Genomic DNA, 14,408 nt, shown 5'->3' on the forward strand with positions numbered 1-14,408 from the left:
CTGACACTGGAGGAGAGTCACAGAATGCCAAGACTGACACTGGAGGAGAGTCACAGAATGCCAAGACTGACACTGGAGGAGAGTCACAGAATGCCCTGACTGACACTGGAGGAGAGTCACAGAATGCCAAGACTGACACTGGAGGAGAGGAGAAGAGCCCTGACTCCCTGAGACTGACACCGGAGGAGAGGAGAAGAGCCCTGACTCCCTGAGACTGACACCGAAGGAGAGCCCTGACTTCCTGAGACTGACACCGAAGGAGAAGAGCCCTGACTTCCTGAGACTGACACTGGAGGAGAGGAGAAGAGCCCTGACTTCCTGAGACTGACACTGGAGGAGAGGAGAAGAGCCCTGACTCCCTGAGACTGACACCGAAGGAGAGGAGAAGAGCCCTGACTTCCTGAGACTGACACTGGAGGAGAGGAGAAGAGCCCTGACTCCCTGAGACTGACACCGAAGGAGAAGAGCCCTGACTCCCTGAGACTGACACCGGAGGAGAGGAGCCCTGACTCCCTGAGACTGACACCGAAGGAGAGCCCTGACTTCCTGAGACTGACACCGAAGGAGAAGAGCCCTGACTTCCTGAGACTGACACCGAAGGAGAAGAGCCCTGACTTCCTGAGACTGACACTGGAGGAGAGGAGAAGAGCCCTGACTCCCTGAGACTGACACCGAAGGAGAAGAGCCCTGACTCCCTGAGACTGACACTGGAAGAGAGGAGCCCTGACTCCCTGAGACTGACACCGAAGGAGAAGAGCCCTGACTCCCTGAGACTGACACCGAAGGAGAAGAGCCCTGACTCCCTGAGACTGACACCGAAGGAGAAGAGCCCTGACTTCCTGAGACTGACACTGGAGGAGAGGAGAAGAGCCCTGACTCCCTGAGACTGACACCGAAGGAGAAGAGCCCTGACTCCCTGAGACTGACACCGAAGGAGAAGAGCCCTGACTCCCTGAGACTGACACCGAAGGAGAAGAGCCCTGACTCCCTGAGACTGACACCGAAGGAGAGCCCTGACTTCCTGAGACTGACACCGGAGGAGAGGAGAAGAGCCCTGACTATGTGAGACTGACACCGAAGGAGAGGAGAAGAGCCCTGACTATGTGAGACTGACACCGGAGGAGAGGAGAAGAGCCCTGACTTCCTGAGACTGACACCAGAGGAGAGGAGAAGAGCCCTGACTATGTGAGACTGACACCGAAGGAGAAGAGCCCTGACTTCCTGAAACTGACACCGAAGGAGAAGAGCCCTGACTTCCTGAGACTGACACTGGAGGAGAGGAGAAGAGCCCTGACTATGTGAGACTGACACCGAAGGAGAAGAGCCCTGACTCCCTGAGACTGACACTGAAGGAGAAGAGCCCTGACTCCCTGAGACTGACACTGGAAGAGAGGAGCCCTGACTCCCTGAGGCTGACACCGAAGGAGAAGAGCCCTGACTCCCTGAGACTGACACCGAAGGAGAAGAGCCCTGACTCCCTGAGACTGACACCGAAGGAGAAGAGCCCTGACTTCCTGAGACTGACACTGGAGGAGAGGAGAAGAGCCCTGACTCCCTGAGACTGACACCGAAGGAGAAGAGCCCTGACTTCCTGAGACTGACACCGAAGGAGAAGAGCCCTGACTCCCTGAGACTGACACCGAAGGAGAAGAGCCCTGACTCCCTGAGACTGACACCGAAGGAGAAGAGCCCTGACTCCCTGAGACTGACACCGAAGGAGAAGAGCCCTGACTCCCTGAGACTGACACCGAAGGAGAAGAGCCCTGACTCCCTGAGACTGACACCGAAGGAGAGCCCTGACTTCCTGAGACTGACACCGGAGGAGAGGAGAAGAGCCCTGACTATGTGAGACTGACACCGAAGGAGAGGAGAAGAGCCCTGACTATGTGAGACTGACACCAGAGGAGAGGAGAAGAGCCCTGACTTCCTGAGACTGACACCAGAGGAGAGGAGAAGAGCCCTGACTATGTGAGACTGACACCGAAGGAGAGGAGAAGAGCCCTGACTATGTGAGACTGACACCGGAGGAGAGGAGAAGAGCCCTGACTTCCTGAGACTGACACCAGAGGAGAGGAGAAGAGCCCTGACTATGTGAGACTGACACCGAAGGAGAAGAGCCCTGACTTCTTGAGACTGACACCGAAGGAGAGCCCTGACTTCCTGAGAATGACACCGAAGGAGAAGAGCCCTGACTTCTTGACTGACACCGAAGGAGAAGAGCCCTGACTCCCTGAGGCTGACACCGAAGGAGAGCCCTGACTTCCTGAGGCTGACACCGAAGGAGAGCCCTGACTTCCTGAGACTGACACAGGAGGAGAGGAGAAGAGCCCTGACTATGTGAGACTGACACCGGAGGAGAGGAGAAGAGCCCTGACTATGTGAGACTGACCCCGGAGGAGAGGAGAAGAGCCTTGACTATGTGAGACTGACCCCGGAGGAGAGGACAAGAGCCCTGACTTCCTGAGACTGACACTGGAGGAGAGGAGAAGAGCCCTGACTATCAGCCTCAGATGGCATGGTAACAGACCTGCTGTCCCAGAGGGCATGGTAACAGACCTGCTGCCCCAGAGGGCATGGTAACAGACCTGCTGCCCCAGAGGCCATGGTAACAGACCTGCTGCCCCAGAGGGCATGGTAACAGACCTGCTGCCCCAGAGGCCATGGTAACAGACCTGCTGCCTCAGAGGGCATGGTAACAGACCTGCTGCCCCAGAGGGCATGGTAACAGACCTGCTGTCCCAGAGGGCATGGTAACAGACCTGCTGCCTCAGAGGTTATGGTAACAGACCTGCTGCCCCAGAGGGCATGGTAACAGACCTGCTGCCTCAGAGGGCATGGTAACAGACCTGCTGCCTCAGAGGGCATGGTAACAGACCTGCTGCCCCAGAGGGCATGGTAACAGACCTGCTGCCCCAGAGGGCATGGTAACAGACCTGCTGTCCCAGAGGGCATGGTAACAGACCTGCTGTCCCAGAGGGCATGGTAACAGACCTGCTGCCTCAGAGGGCATGGTAACAGACCTGCTGTCCCAGAGGGCATGGTAACAGACCTGCTGTCCCAGAGGGCATGGTAACAGACCGGTCTGTCTGTTTCATGAAGGAGAGGGAGAAGAGATAGGCCGCCAGTAATTGGCTCACCTTGGCGTTGCCCTGTATGTGATTGGCTCACCTTGGCGTTGCCCTGTATGTGATTGGCTCACCTTGGCATTGCCCTGTATGTGATTGGCTCACCTTGGCGTTGCCCTGTATGTGATTGACTCACCTTGGCGTTGCCCTGTATGTGATTAGCTCACCTTGGCGTTGCCCTGCATGTGATTGGCTCACCTTAGCTTTGCCCTGGAAATTAAAGGTGAGGACGTACTCCCCCGGCCGCGTCTCGCTTTGGCGAATCACAAACAGCCCGTGGCTCCTAGCGCCGCCCGCCAGCACCAGTTGGGCCGCCCGTACGCGTGACAACGTCCCGTGGAACCATGGGTAGGTTGCCAGGCTGGGGTCAGCCTCCGCCTCGGTCGCTCCCTCACCTGAAGGGAGGAGAAAAAGAGGTGAGATCACATGGTAAAGATGGACCACACCCCCTTCTGACTTCTTCTTCTTCTTCTTCAAACTATATATTTGTATGTTTAATATCGAATAATGATACGACTACCGTTCAAAAGTTTGGGGTCACTGAGAAATGTCCTTGTTTTTGAAAGAAAAGCAAGTTTTTTTTGTCCATTAAAATAACATCAAATTGATCAGAAATACAGCGTAGACATTGTTAATGTTGTAAATGACTGTAGCTGGAAATGGCAGATTTTTTTATGGAATATCTACATAAGCGTACAGAGGCCCATTATCAGCAACCATCACTCCTGTGTTCCAATGGCACGTTGTGTTAGCTAAGTTTATCATTTTAAAAGGCTAATTGATCATTAGAAAACCATTTTGCAATTATGTTTGTGCGTTCGATTACAGGATCAAAATGGCCCGAAACAAAGCACTTTCTTCTGAAACTCGTCAGTCTATTGTTGTTCTGAGAAATGAAGGCTATTCCATGTGAGAAATTGCCAAGAAACTGAAGATCTCGTACAACGCTGTGTACCACTCCCTTCATAGAACAGCGCAAACTGGCTCTAACCAGAATATAAAGAGGAGTGGGAGGCCCCGGTGCACAACTGAGCAAGAGGACAAGTACATTAGAGTGTCTAGTTTGAGAAACAGATGCCTCACAAGTCCTCAACTGGCAGCTTCATTAAACAGTACTCGCAAAACACCAGATGCTGGCCTTCTAGGCAGAGTTCCTCTGTCCAGTCTCAACGTCAACAGTGAAGAGGAGACTCCAGGATGCTGGCCTTCTAGGCAGAGTTCCTCTGTCCAGTCTCAACGTCAACAGTGAAGAGGAGACTCCGGGATGCTGGCCTTCTAGGCAGAGTTCCTCTGTCCAGTCTCAACGTCAACAGTGAAGAGGAGACTCCGGGATGCTGGCCTTCTAGGCAGAGTTCCTCTGTCCAGTCTCAACGTCAACAGTGAAGAGGCGACTCCGGGATGCTGGCCTTCTAGGCAGAGTTCCTCTGTCCAGTCTCAACGTCAACAGTGAAGAGGAGACTCCGGGATGCTGGCCTCCTAGGCAGAGTTCCTCTGTCCAGTCTCAACGTCAACAGTGAAGAGGCGACTCCGGGATTCTGCCCTTCTAGGCAGAGTTCCTCTGTCCAGTCTCAACGACAACAGTGAAGAGGTGACTCCGGGATGCTGGCCTTCTAGGCAGAGTTCCTCTGTCCAGTCTCAACGACAACAGTGAAGAGGTGACTCCGGGATGCTGGCCTTCTAGGCAGAGTTCCTCTGTCCAGTCTCAACGACAACAGTGAAGAGGTGACTCCGGGATGCTGGCCTTCTAGGCAGAGTTCCTCTGTCCAGTCTCAACGACAACAGTAAAGAGGTGACTCCGGGATGCTGGCCTTCTAGGCAGAGTTCCTCTGTCCAGTCTCAACGTCAACAGTGAAGAGGCGACTCCGGGATTCTGCCTTCTAGGCAGAGTTCCTCTGTCCAGTCTCAACGTCAACAGTGAAGAGGCGACTCCGGGATTCTGCCCTTCTAGGCAGAGTTCCTCTGTCCAGTCTCAACGACAACAGTGAAGAGGTGACTCCGGGATTCTGCCCTTCTAGGCAGAGTTCCTCTGTCCAGTCTCAACGACAACAGTGAAGAGGTGACTCCGGGATGCTGGCCTTCTAGGCAGAGTTCCTCTGTCCAGTCTCAACGACAACAGTGAAGAGGTGACTCCGGGATGCTGGCCTCCTAGGCAGAGTTCCTCTGTCCAGTCTCAACATCAACAGTGAAGAGGTGACTCCGGGATGCTGGCCTTCTAGGCAGAGTTCCTCTGTCCAGTCTCAACGTCAACAGTGAAGAGGCGACTCCGGGATTCTGCCTTCTAGGCAGAGTTCCTCTGTCCAGTCTCAACGTCAACAGTGAAGAGGCGACTCCGGGATTCTGCCTTCTAGGCAGAGTTCCTCTGTCCAGTCTCAACGTCAACAGTGAAGAGGCGACTCCGGTATGCTGCCCTTCTAGGCAGAGTTCCTCTGTCCAGTCTCAACGTCAACAGTGAAGAGGCGACTCCAGGATGCTGGCCTTCTAGGCAGAGTTCCTCTGTCCAGTCTCAACGTCAACAGTGAAGAGGAGACTCCGGGATGCTGGCCTTCTAGGCAGAGTTCCTCTGTCCAGTCTCAACGTCAACAGTGAAGAGGCGAATCCAGGATGCTGGCCTTCTAGGCAGAGTTCCTCTGTCCAGTCTCAACGACAACAGTGAAGAGGCGACTCCGGGATTCTGCCCTTCTAGGCAGAGTTCCTCTGTCCAGTCTCAACGTCAACAGTGAAGAGGCGACTCCGGGATGCTGGCCTCCTAGGCAGAGTTCCTCTGTCCAGTCTCAACGTCAACAGTGAAGAGGCGACTCCGGGATGCTGGCCTTCTAGGCAGAGTTCCTCTGTCCAGTCTCAACGTCAACAGTGAAGAGGCGACTCCGGGATGCTGGCCTTCTAGGCAGAGTTCCTCTGTCCAGTCTCAACATCAACAGTGAAGAGGTGACTCCGGGATGCTGGCCTTCTAGGCAGAGTTCCTCTGTCCAGTCTCAACATCAACAGTGAGGAGGCGACTCCGGGATGCTGGCCTTCTAGGCAGAGTTCTTCTGTCCAGTGTCTGTGTTCTTTTGTCCATCTTAATCTTTTATTTTTATTGGCCAGTCTGAGATATGGCTTTTTCTTTGCCACTTAAGCAGACACTTATCCAGGACCACCCATATGTTCTATGGCACTAATCATAGAACTACACACAGAGTCCCGATTAATTCAAAAGGATTTCAGTCGTAAAGATTTTGTCATTTAACTTTGAAAACTTGCAAACCTTTTAATGTGTCATAAACACAACCGGGTCGTGATGTTTTCATCTGATGGTCAAACAATCACTTCAAAAGGTTATCAGCGTACGTTCATCCACTCGTAATGTCCAGCCTCCAAACAGGAAGAGACTTCAGTCTCTTAACCAATAAGAAGTGTCCAACTGATTCCACGAAGAGCTGAGTGGGGGGGGGGGGGTTCTCTCCTCCTTTGTCCTCGATTGAGGAATTAAGGTCACTAAATTAGTAAGGAACTCCCCTCACTGGTCTTAATTGAAAAGGTAAAAACCACAACAACAACAAAAACCACAACAAAAACCCACAGACGCCCGGTCCTTCCGTGGAATGTTGATACTCCTGGTGTAATGACAGAGATTGTCATTGGGCCAGATTTAGTTTTTTTTTTTAACTAGGCAAGTCAGTTAAGAACAAATTCTTATTTTCAATGACGGCCTAGGAACAGGGGGTTAACTGCCTGTTCAGGGGGAGAACGACAGATTTGTATCTTGTCAGCTCGGGGATTTGAACATGAAACCTTTCGGTTACTAGTCCAACGCTCTAACCACTAGGCTACCTGCCTCCTCTACACTCTAACCACTAGGCTACCTGCCGCCTCTACGCTCTAACCACTAGGCTACCTGCCGCCTCTACGCTCTAACCACTAGGCTACCTGCCGCCTCTACGCTCTAACCACTAGGCTACCTGCCGCCTCTACGCTCTAACCACTAGGCTACCTGCCTCCTCTACTCTCTAACCACTAGGCTACCTGCCACCTCTACACTCTAACCACTAGGCTACCCTGCCGCCTCTACACTCTAACCACTAGGCTACCTGCCACCTCTACGCTCTAACCACTAGGCTACCTGCCACCTCTACGCTCTAACCACTAGGCTACCTGCCTCCTCTACACTCTAACCACTAGGCTACCTGCCACCTCTACACTCTAACCACTAGGCTACCCTGCCGCCTCTACACTCTAACCACTAGGCTACCCTGCCGCCTCTACACTCTAACCACTAGGCTACCTGCCTCCTCTACACTCTAACCACTAGGCTACCCTGCCGCCTCTACACTCTAACCACTAGGCTACCCTGCCGCCTCTACACTCTAACCACTAGGCTACCTGCCTCCTCTACACTCTAACCACTAGGCTACCCTGCCGCCTCTACACTCTAACCACTAGGCTACCTGCCTCCTCTACACTCTAACCACTAGGCTACCCTGCCGCCTCTACACTCTAACCACTAGGCTACCTGCCTCCTCTACACTCTAACCACTAGGCTACCTGCCGCCTCTACACTCTAACCACTAGGCTACCTGCCTCCTCTACACTCTAACCACTAGGCTACCCTGCCACCTCTACACTCTAACCACTAGGCTACCCTGCCGCCTCTACACTCTAACCACTAGGCTACCTGCCGCCTCTACACTCTAACCACTAGGCTACCTGCCTCCTCTACGCTCTAACCACTAGGCTACCTGCCACCTCTACACTCTAACCACTAGGCTACCTGCCACCTCTACACTCTAACCACTAGGCTACCCTGCCGCCTCTACACTCTAACCACTAGGCTACCTGCCTCCTCTACACTCTAACCACTAGGCTACCTGCCTCCTCTACGCTCTAACCACTAGGCTACCTGCCACCTCTACACTCTAACCACTAGGCTACCTGCCACCTCTACACTCTAACCACTAGGCTACCTGCCACCTCTACACTCTAACCACTAGGCTACCTGCCACCTCTACACTCTAACCACTAGGCTACCTGCCACCTCTACACTCTAACCACTAGGCTACCCTGCCGGCTCTACACTCTAACCACTAGGCTACCTGCCTCCTCTACACTCTAACCACTAGGCTACCCTGCCGCCTCTACACTCTAACCACTAGGCTACCTGCCACCTGCCACCTCTACACTCTAACCACTAGGCTACCTGCCACCTCTACACTCTAACCACTAGGCTACCTGCCACCTCTACACTCTAACCACTAGGCTACCCTGCCGCAACTACACTCTAACCACTAGGCTACCTGCCACCTCTACGCTCTAACCACTAGGCTACCTGCCACCTCTACACTCTAACCACTAGGCTACCTGCCACCTCTACGCTCTAACCACTAGGCTACCTGCCGCCTCTACGCTCTAACCACTAGGCTACCCTGCCGGCTCTACACTCTAACCACTAGGCTACCTGCCTCCTCTACACTCTAACCACTAGGCTACCCTGCCGCCTCTACACTCTAACCACTAGGCTACCTGCCACCTCCACACTCTAACCACTAGGCTACCCTGCCACCCCTACACTCTAACCACTAGGCTACCTGCCACCTCTACACTCTAACCACTAGGCTACCTGCCGTCCCTACACTCTAACCACTAGGTTACCTGCCTCCTCTACACTCTAACCACTAGGCTACCTGCCACCTCTACACTCTAACCACTAGGCTACCTGCCACCTCTACACTCTAACCACTAGGCTACCTGCCTCCTCTACACTCTAACCACTAGGCTACCCTGCCGCCTCTACACTCTAACCACTAGGCTACCTGCCTCCTCTACACTCTAACCACTAGGCTACCCTGCCGCCTCTACACTCTAACCACTAGGCTACCTGCCTCCTCTACACTCTAACCACTAGGCTACCTGCCGCCTCTACACTCTAACCACTAGGCTACCTGCCTCCTCTACACTCTAACCACTAGGCTACCCTGCCGCCTCTACGCTCTAACCACTAGGCTACCTGCCTCCTCTACACTCTAACCACTAGGCTACCTGCCTCCTCTACGCTCTAACCACTAGGCTACCTGCCACCTCTACACTCTAACCACTAGGCTACCTGCCACCTCTACACTCTAACCACTAGGCTACCCTGCCGCCTCTACACTCTAACCACTAGGCTACCTGCCTCCTCTACACTCTAACCACTAGGCTACCTGCCGCCTCTACACTCTAACCACTAGGCTACCTGCCTCCTCTACACTCTAACCACTAGGCTACCTGCCACCTCTACACTCTAACCACTAGGCTACCTGCCACCTCTACACTCTAACCACTAGGCTACCTGCCTCCTCTACGCTCTAACCACTAGGCTACCTGCCACCTCTACACTCTAACCACTAGGCTACCTGCCACCTCTACACTCTAACCACTAGGCTACCTGCCACCTCTACACTCTAACCACTAGGCTACCTGCCACCTCTACACTCTAACCACTAGGCTACCTGCCACCTCTACACTCTAACCACTAGGCTACCCTGCCGGCTCTACACTCTAACCACTAGGCTACCTGCCTCCTCTACACTCTAACCACTAGGCTACCCTGCCGCCTCTACACTCTAACCACTAGGCTACCTGCCACCTGCCACCTCTACACTCTAACCACTAGGCTACCTGCCACCTCTACACTCTAACCACTAGGCTACCTGCCACCTCTACACTCTAACCACTAGGCTACCCTGCCGCAACTACACTCTAACCACTAGGCTACCTGCCACCTCTACGCTCTAACCACTAGGCTACCTGCCACCTCTACACTCTAACCACTAGGCTACCTGCCACCTCTACGCTCTAACCACTAGGCTACCTGCCGCCTCTACGCTCTAACCACTAGGCTACCCTGCCGGCTCTACACTCTAACCACTAGGCTACCTGCCTCCTCTACACTCTAACCACTAGGCTACCCTGCCGCCTCTACACTCTAACCACTAGGCTACCTGCCACCTCCACACTCTAACCACTAGGCTACCCTGCCACCCCTACACTCTAACCACTAGGCTACCTGCCTCCTCTACACTCTAACCACTAGGCTACCCTGCCGCCTCTACACTCTAACCACTAGGCTACCTGCCTCCTCTACACTCTAACCACTAGGCTACCTGCCGCCTCTACACTCTAACCACTAGGCTACCTGCCTCCTCTACACTCTAACCACTAGGCTACCCTGCCGCCTCTACGCTCTAACCACTAGGCTACCTGCCTCCTCTACACTCTAACCACTAGGCTACCTGCCTCCTCTACGCTCTAACCACTAGGCTACCTGCCACCTCTACACTCTAACCACTAGGCTACCTGCCACCTCTACACTCTAACCACTAGGCTACCCTGCCGCCTCTACACTCTAACCACTAGGCTACCTGCCTCCTCTACACTCTAACCACTAGGCTACCTGCCGCCTCTACACTCTAACCACTAGGCTACCTGCCTCCTCTACACTCTAACCACTAGGCTACCTGCCACCTCTACACTCTAACCACTAGGCTACCTGCCACCTCTACACTCTAACCACTAGGCTACCCTGCCGCCTCTACACTCTAACCACTAGGCTACCTGCCTCCTCTACACTCTAACCACTAGGCTACCTGCCACCTCTACACTCTAACCACTAGGCTACCTGCCACCTCTACACTCTAACCACTAGGCTACCCTGCCGCCTCTACACTCTAACCACTAGGCTACCTGCCTCCTCTACACTCTAACCACTAGGCTACCTGCCACCTCTACACTCTAACCACTAGGCTACTTGCCACCTCTACACTCTAACCACTAGGCTACCTGCCTCCTCTACACTCTAACCACTAGGCTACCCTGCCACCTCTACACTCTAACCACTAGGCTACCTGCCTCCTCTACACTCTAACCACTAGGCTACCTGCCTCCTCTACACTCTAACCACTAGGCTACCCTGCCACCTCTACACTCTAACCACTAGGTTACCTGCCTACTCTACACTCTAACCACTAGGCTACCTACCTCCTCTACACTCTAACCACTAGGCTACATGCCTCCCCACTCTAACCACTAGGCTACCTGCCACCCCTACACTCTAACCACTAGGCTACCCTGCCACCTCTACACTCTAACCACTAGGCTACCTGCCTCCTCTACACTCTAACCACTAGGCTACCTGCCACCTCAACACTCTAACCAATAGGCTACCCTGCCACCTCTACACTCTAACCACTAGGCTACCTGCCTCCTCTACACTCTAACCACTAGGCTACCTGCCACCTCTACACTCTAACCACTAGGCTACCTGCCACCCCTACACTCTAACCACTAGGCTACCTGCCACCTTTACACTCTAACCACTAGGCTACCTGCCTCCTCTACACTCTAACCACTAGGCTACCCTGCCGCCTCTACACTCTAACCACTAGGCTACCTACCTCCTCTACACTCTAACCACTAGGCTACCTACCTCCTCTACACTCTAACCACTAGGCTACCGCCCAGATTGACCGTGTACACTGCAGTCCGACCGTGTCTCGATGTGGGCAACTCATCTCTGCCTTGGCCAAACTGTGTTTTGAAGAGTAGGCTTTACCACTCGTTGTCAAGTCCATTTCGTCCGCGCCTCTGACAAGCGGTAATGGTAACGGTAATGGTAACGGTAATGGTAGCGGTAATGGTAACGGTAATGGTAACGGTAATGGTAACGGTAACGGTAACGGTAACGGTAACGGTAATGGTAACGGTAACGGTAACGGTAACGGTAATGGTAACGGTAACGGTAACGGTAACGGTAACGGGGTGTAATGTCTGTTTTCTTCACATTGTGTTTTAATAATTGTGATAGGCTCAGGTGTTTACGGCCTAATCCTCTGCTATTTATTTACATTCACACCTGGTTTTATCCAAAAACGACAGTCGTACAGTTGATGTTTCGGGCGGACCCGGGAATCAAACACACTATCCTGCCTTGCAAGCGCTCCCTACCAGCCGAGCCTACAGTTCCTCTTACCTGGGGCGGGGCTTTTCCCCTGGGCCTCTGGGCACTGGAGGAAACGCCCCAGGGGGACATGGGAAGGGTGCTGGGTGAAGGGTAGTTCTCTGCAGTGGACAGAGGGGGCGCTATACAGTGCTGCTGCTGAGCCACAGGATCTGTCAGGGACACGATGGACACCTGGACACAAACAACACAACATACTCTACGTAACATGACACAACATTACACGGCAGCCAGATTGACAGCACATCCATTTCCTCTCAAAAGGCAATGTGTGAGGTTAAGTTACGTGTGTGTCTGTATGTGTGTGTGTGTGTGTGTCTGTATGTGTGTTTGTGTTTGTTTGTCTCACCCTCTGACAGAAGCTCACAGCTGCAGGAGGCCACCATGGAGAACTCTTTAGACGCCTGGCCGTTGGGACATGACGCCAGCTCAATGTCATCTCCACTGTCCCTGTGCCACACACACACACACACACACACACACACACACACACACACACACACACACACACACACACACACACACACACACACACACACACACACACAGACACACACACACACACACACAATGTATGTCTGTTTACGGCCGTCCAAAAAACACGCCGAGACTGAACAGACAAACTCACTGTACCAGAGGAACTCAGCGTGAAATAGTGTGAGAGAGGGGGGGGTGGGGGATCTGTCAAAAGCTCTCTTACAGGGTGATTAATTGACTGTGAGCTGTTCCCTCCCTCCCTCCTTAGTGAACAGTAAATATTTATCCCTCCATTTACCCAGGGTCCATGCAGTCCTGGATGTCAGACACCCAGGAGTTTTTTTGCAGCGAGTCGATGGTCTCCAAGATATATTCACCTCCATTTCCCACCTGTAGAGAGAAAACAAACCACAGAACAGTTACTGTTTGTGAGTCCAGAGGAGAGACAGACACACTTCTGAACACACTGCAAGAAAGAGAAGTAGGCAGTTAGTTTGGTTTTGTCGGGTCAGGTAGTCGTGTCTAAAAGGTAATGTTGTGAGAGAACAGAACAGGGAGAAGACAGGGTTGTGTTGTGAGAGAACAGAACAGGGAGAAGACAGGGTTGTGTTGTGAGAGGTAGAACAGGGAGAAGACAGGGTAATATTGTGAGAGAACAGAACAGGGAGAAGACATGGTAATGTTGCGTGATGATTTCTTACCCTTACCTTCAGGACGAAGGTGTTGTCTCTGTCAGGCATCTCCAGGGGCATGGTGGTCCTCACCTCCACGATGGCAGACAGAGGGATGCTCACCTTGGGCTTTGATGACTGTTGGACACACACACACACACACACACACACACACACACACACACCACACACACACACACACACACACACACACACACACACACACACACACACACACACACACACACACCCCAATCCTTTTAGATGTCAATTAAAAAGTGCTCTGTCTGTGTGTGTGTGTGTGTGTGTGTGTGTGTGTGTGTGTGTGTGTGTGTGTGTGTATTGTCGTAGAGGTTTATCAGTTGATCTGACTGCTCTTCATCTTCATCTTCATCTCCCTGTAGGACTGACTAGCTGTCCTGAGTCCTCCACTCAGCTCATCTCCCTGTGTGACTGACTAGCTGTCCTGAGTCCTCCACTCCACTCAGCTCATCTCCCTGTAGGACTGACTAGCTGTCCTGAGTCCTCCACTCAGCTCATCTCCCTGTAGGACTGACTAGCTGTCCTGAGTCCTCCACTCCACTCAGCTCATCTCCCTGTAGGACTGACTAGCTGTCCTGAGTCCTCCACTCAGCTCATCTCCCTGTGTGACTGACTAGCTGTCCTGAGTCCTCCACTCAGCTCATCTCATCTCCATGTGTGACTGACTAGCTGTCCTGAGTCCTCCACTCCACTCAGCTCATCTCCCTGTAGGACTGACTAGCTGTCCTGAGTCCTCCACTCAGCTCATCTCCCTGTGTGACTGACTAGCTGTCCTGAGTCCTCCACTCCACTCATCTCATCTCCATGTGTGACTGACTAGCTGTCCTGAGTCCTCCACTCCACTCATCTCATCTCCATGTGTGACTGACTAGCTGTCCTGAGTCCTCCACTCCACTCAGCTCAGCTCATCTCCATGTGTGACTGACTAGCTGTCCTGAGTCCTCCACTCCACTCAGCTCATCTCCATGTGTGACTGACTAGCTGTCCTGAGTCCTCCACTCCACTCATCTCCATGTGTGACTGACTAGCTGTCCTGAGTCCTCCACTCCACTCAGCTCAGCTCGTCTGTCTGTCTGTCTGTCTGTCTGTCTGTCTGTCTGTCTGTCTGTCTGTCTGTCTGTCTGT

At 53.1% G+C, this 14,408-nt stretch overlaps 1 protein-coding gene across 2 annotated transcripts in view; it reads right to left on the bottom strand.

Moving 5' to 3' along the window:
- LOC109883857 (SH2B adapter protein 2) overlaps positions 1-14,408 on the bottom strand; it is a 62,017-nt gene that overhangs the window by 11,123 nt on the left and 36,486 nt on the right. The window contains exons 3-7 of one of the 2 annotated variants that reach the window (XM_031795488.1): positions 13,278-13,379; positions 12,869-12,960; positions 12,443-12,543; positions 12,106-12,267; positions 3,324-3,520 (exon numbers count right to left, since the gene is read on the bottom strand). In XM_031795488.1, coding sequence (XP_031651348.1) covers positions 3,324-3,520; positions 12,106-12,267; positions 12,443-12,543; positions 12,869-12,960; positions 13,278-13,379 — 654 coding nt within the window. Of the gene's footprint in view, positions 1-3,323; positions 3,521-12,105; positions 12,268-12,442; positions 12,544-12,868; positions 12,961-13,271; positions 13,380-14,408 lie in introns of both variants that reach the window. The other variant, XM_031795486.1, reaches the window with a different exon arrangement.

This window comes from Oncorhynchus kisutch, linkage group LG18 (genome assembly GCF_002021735.2).
Source record: "Oncorhynchus kisutch isolate 150728-3 linkage group LG18, Okis_V2, whole genome shotgun sequence".
Lineage (NCBI taxonomy): Eukaryota > Metazoa > Chordata > Actinopteri > Salmoniformes > Salmonidae > Oncorhynchus > Oncorhynchus kisutch.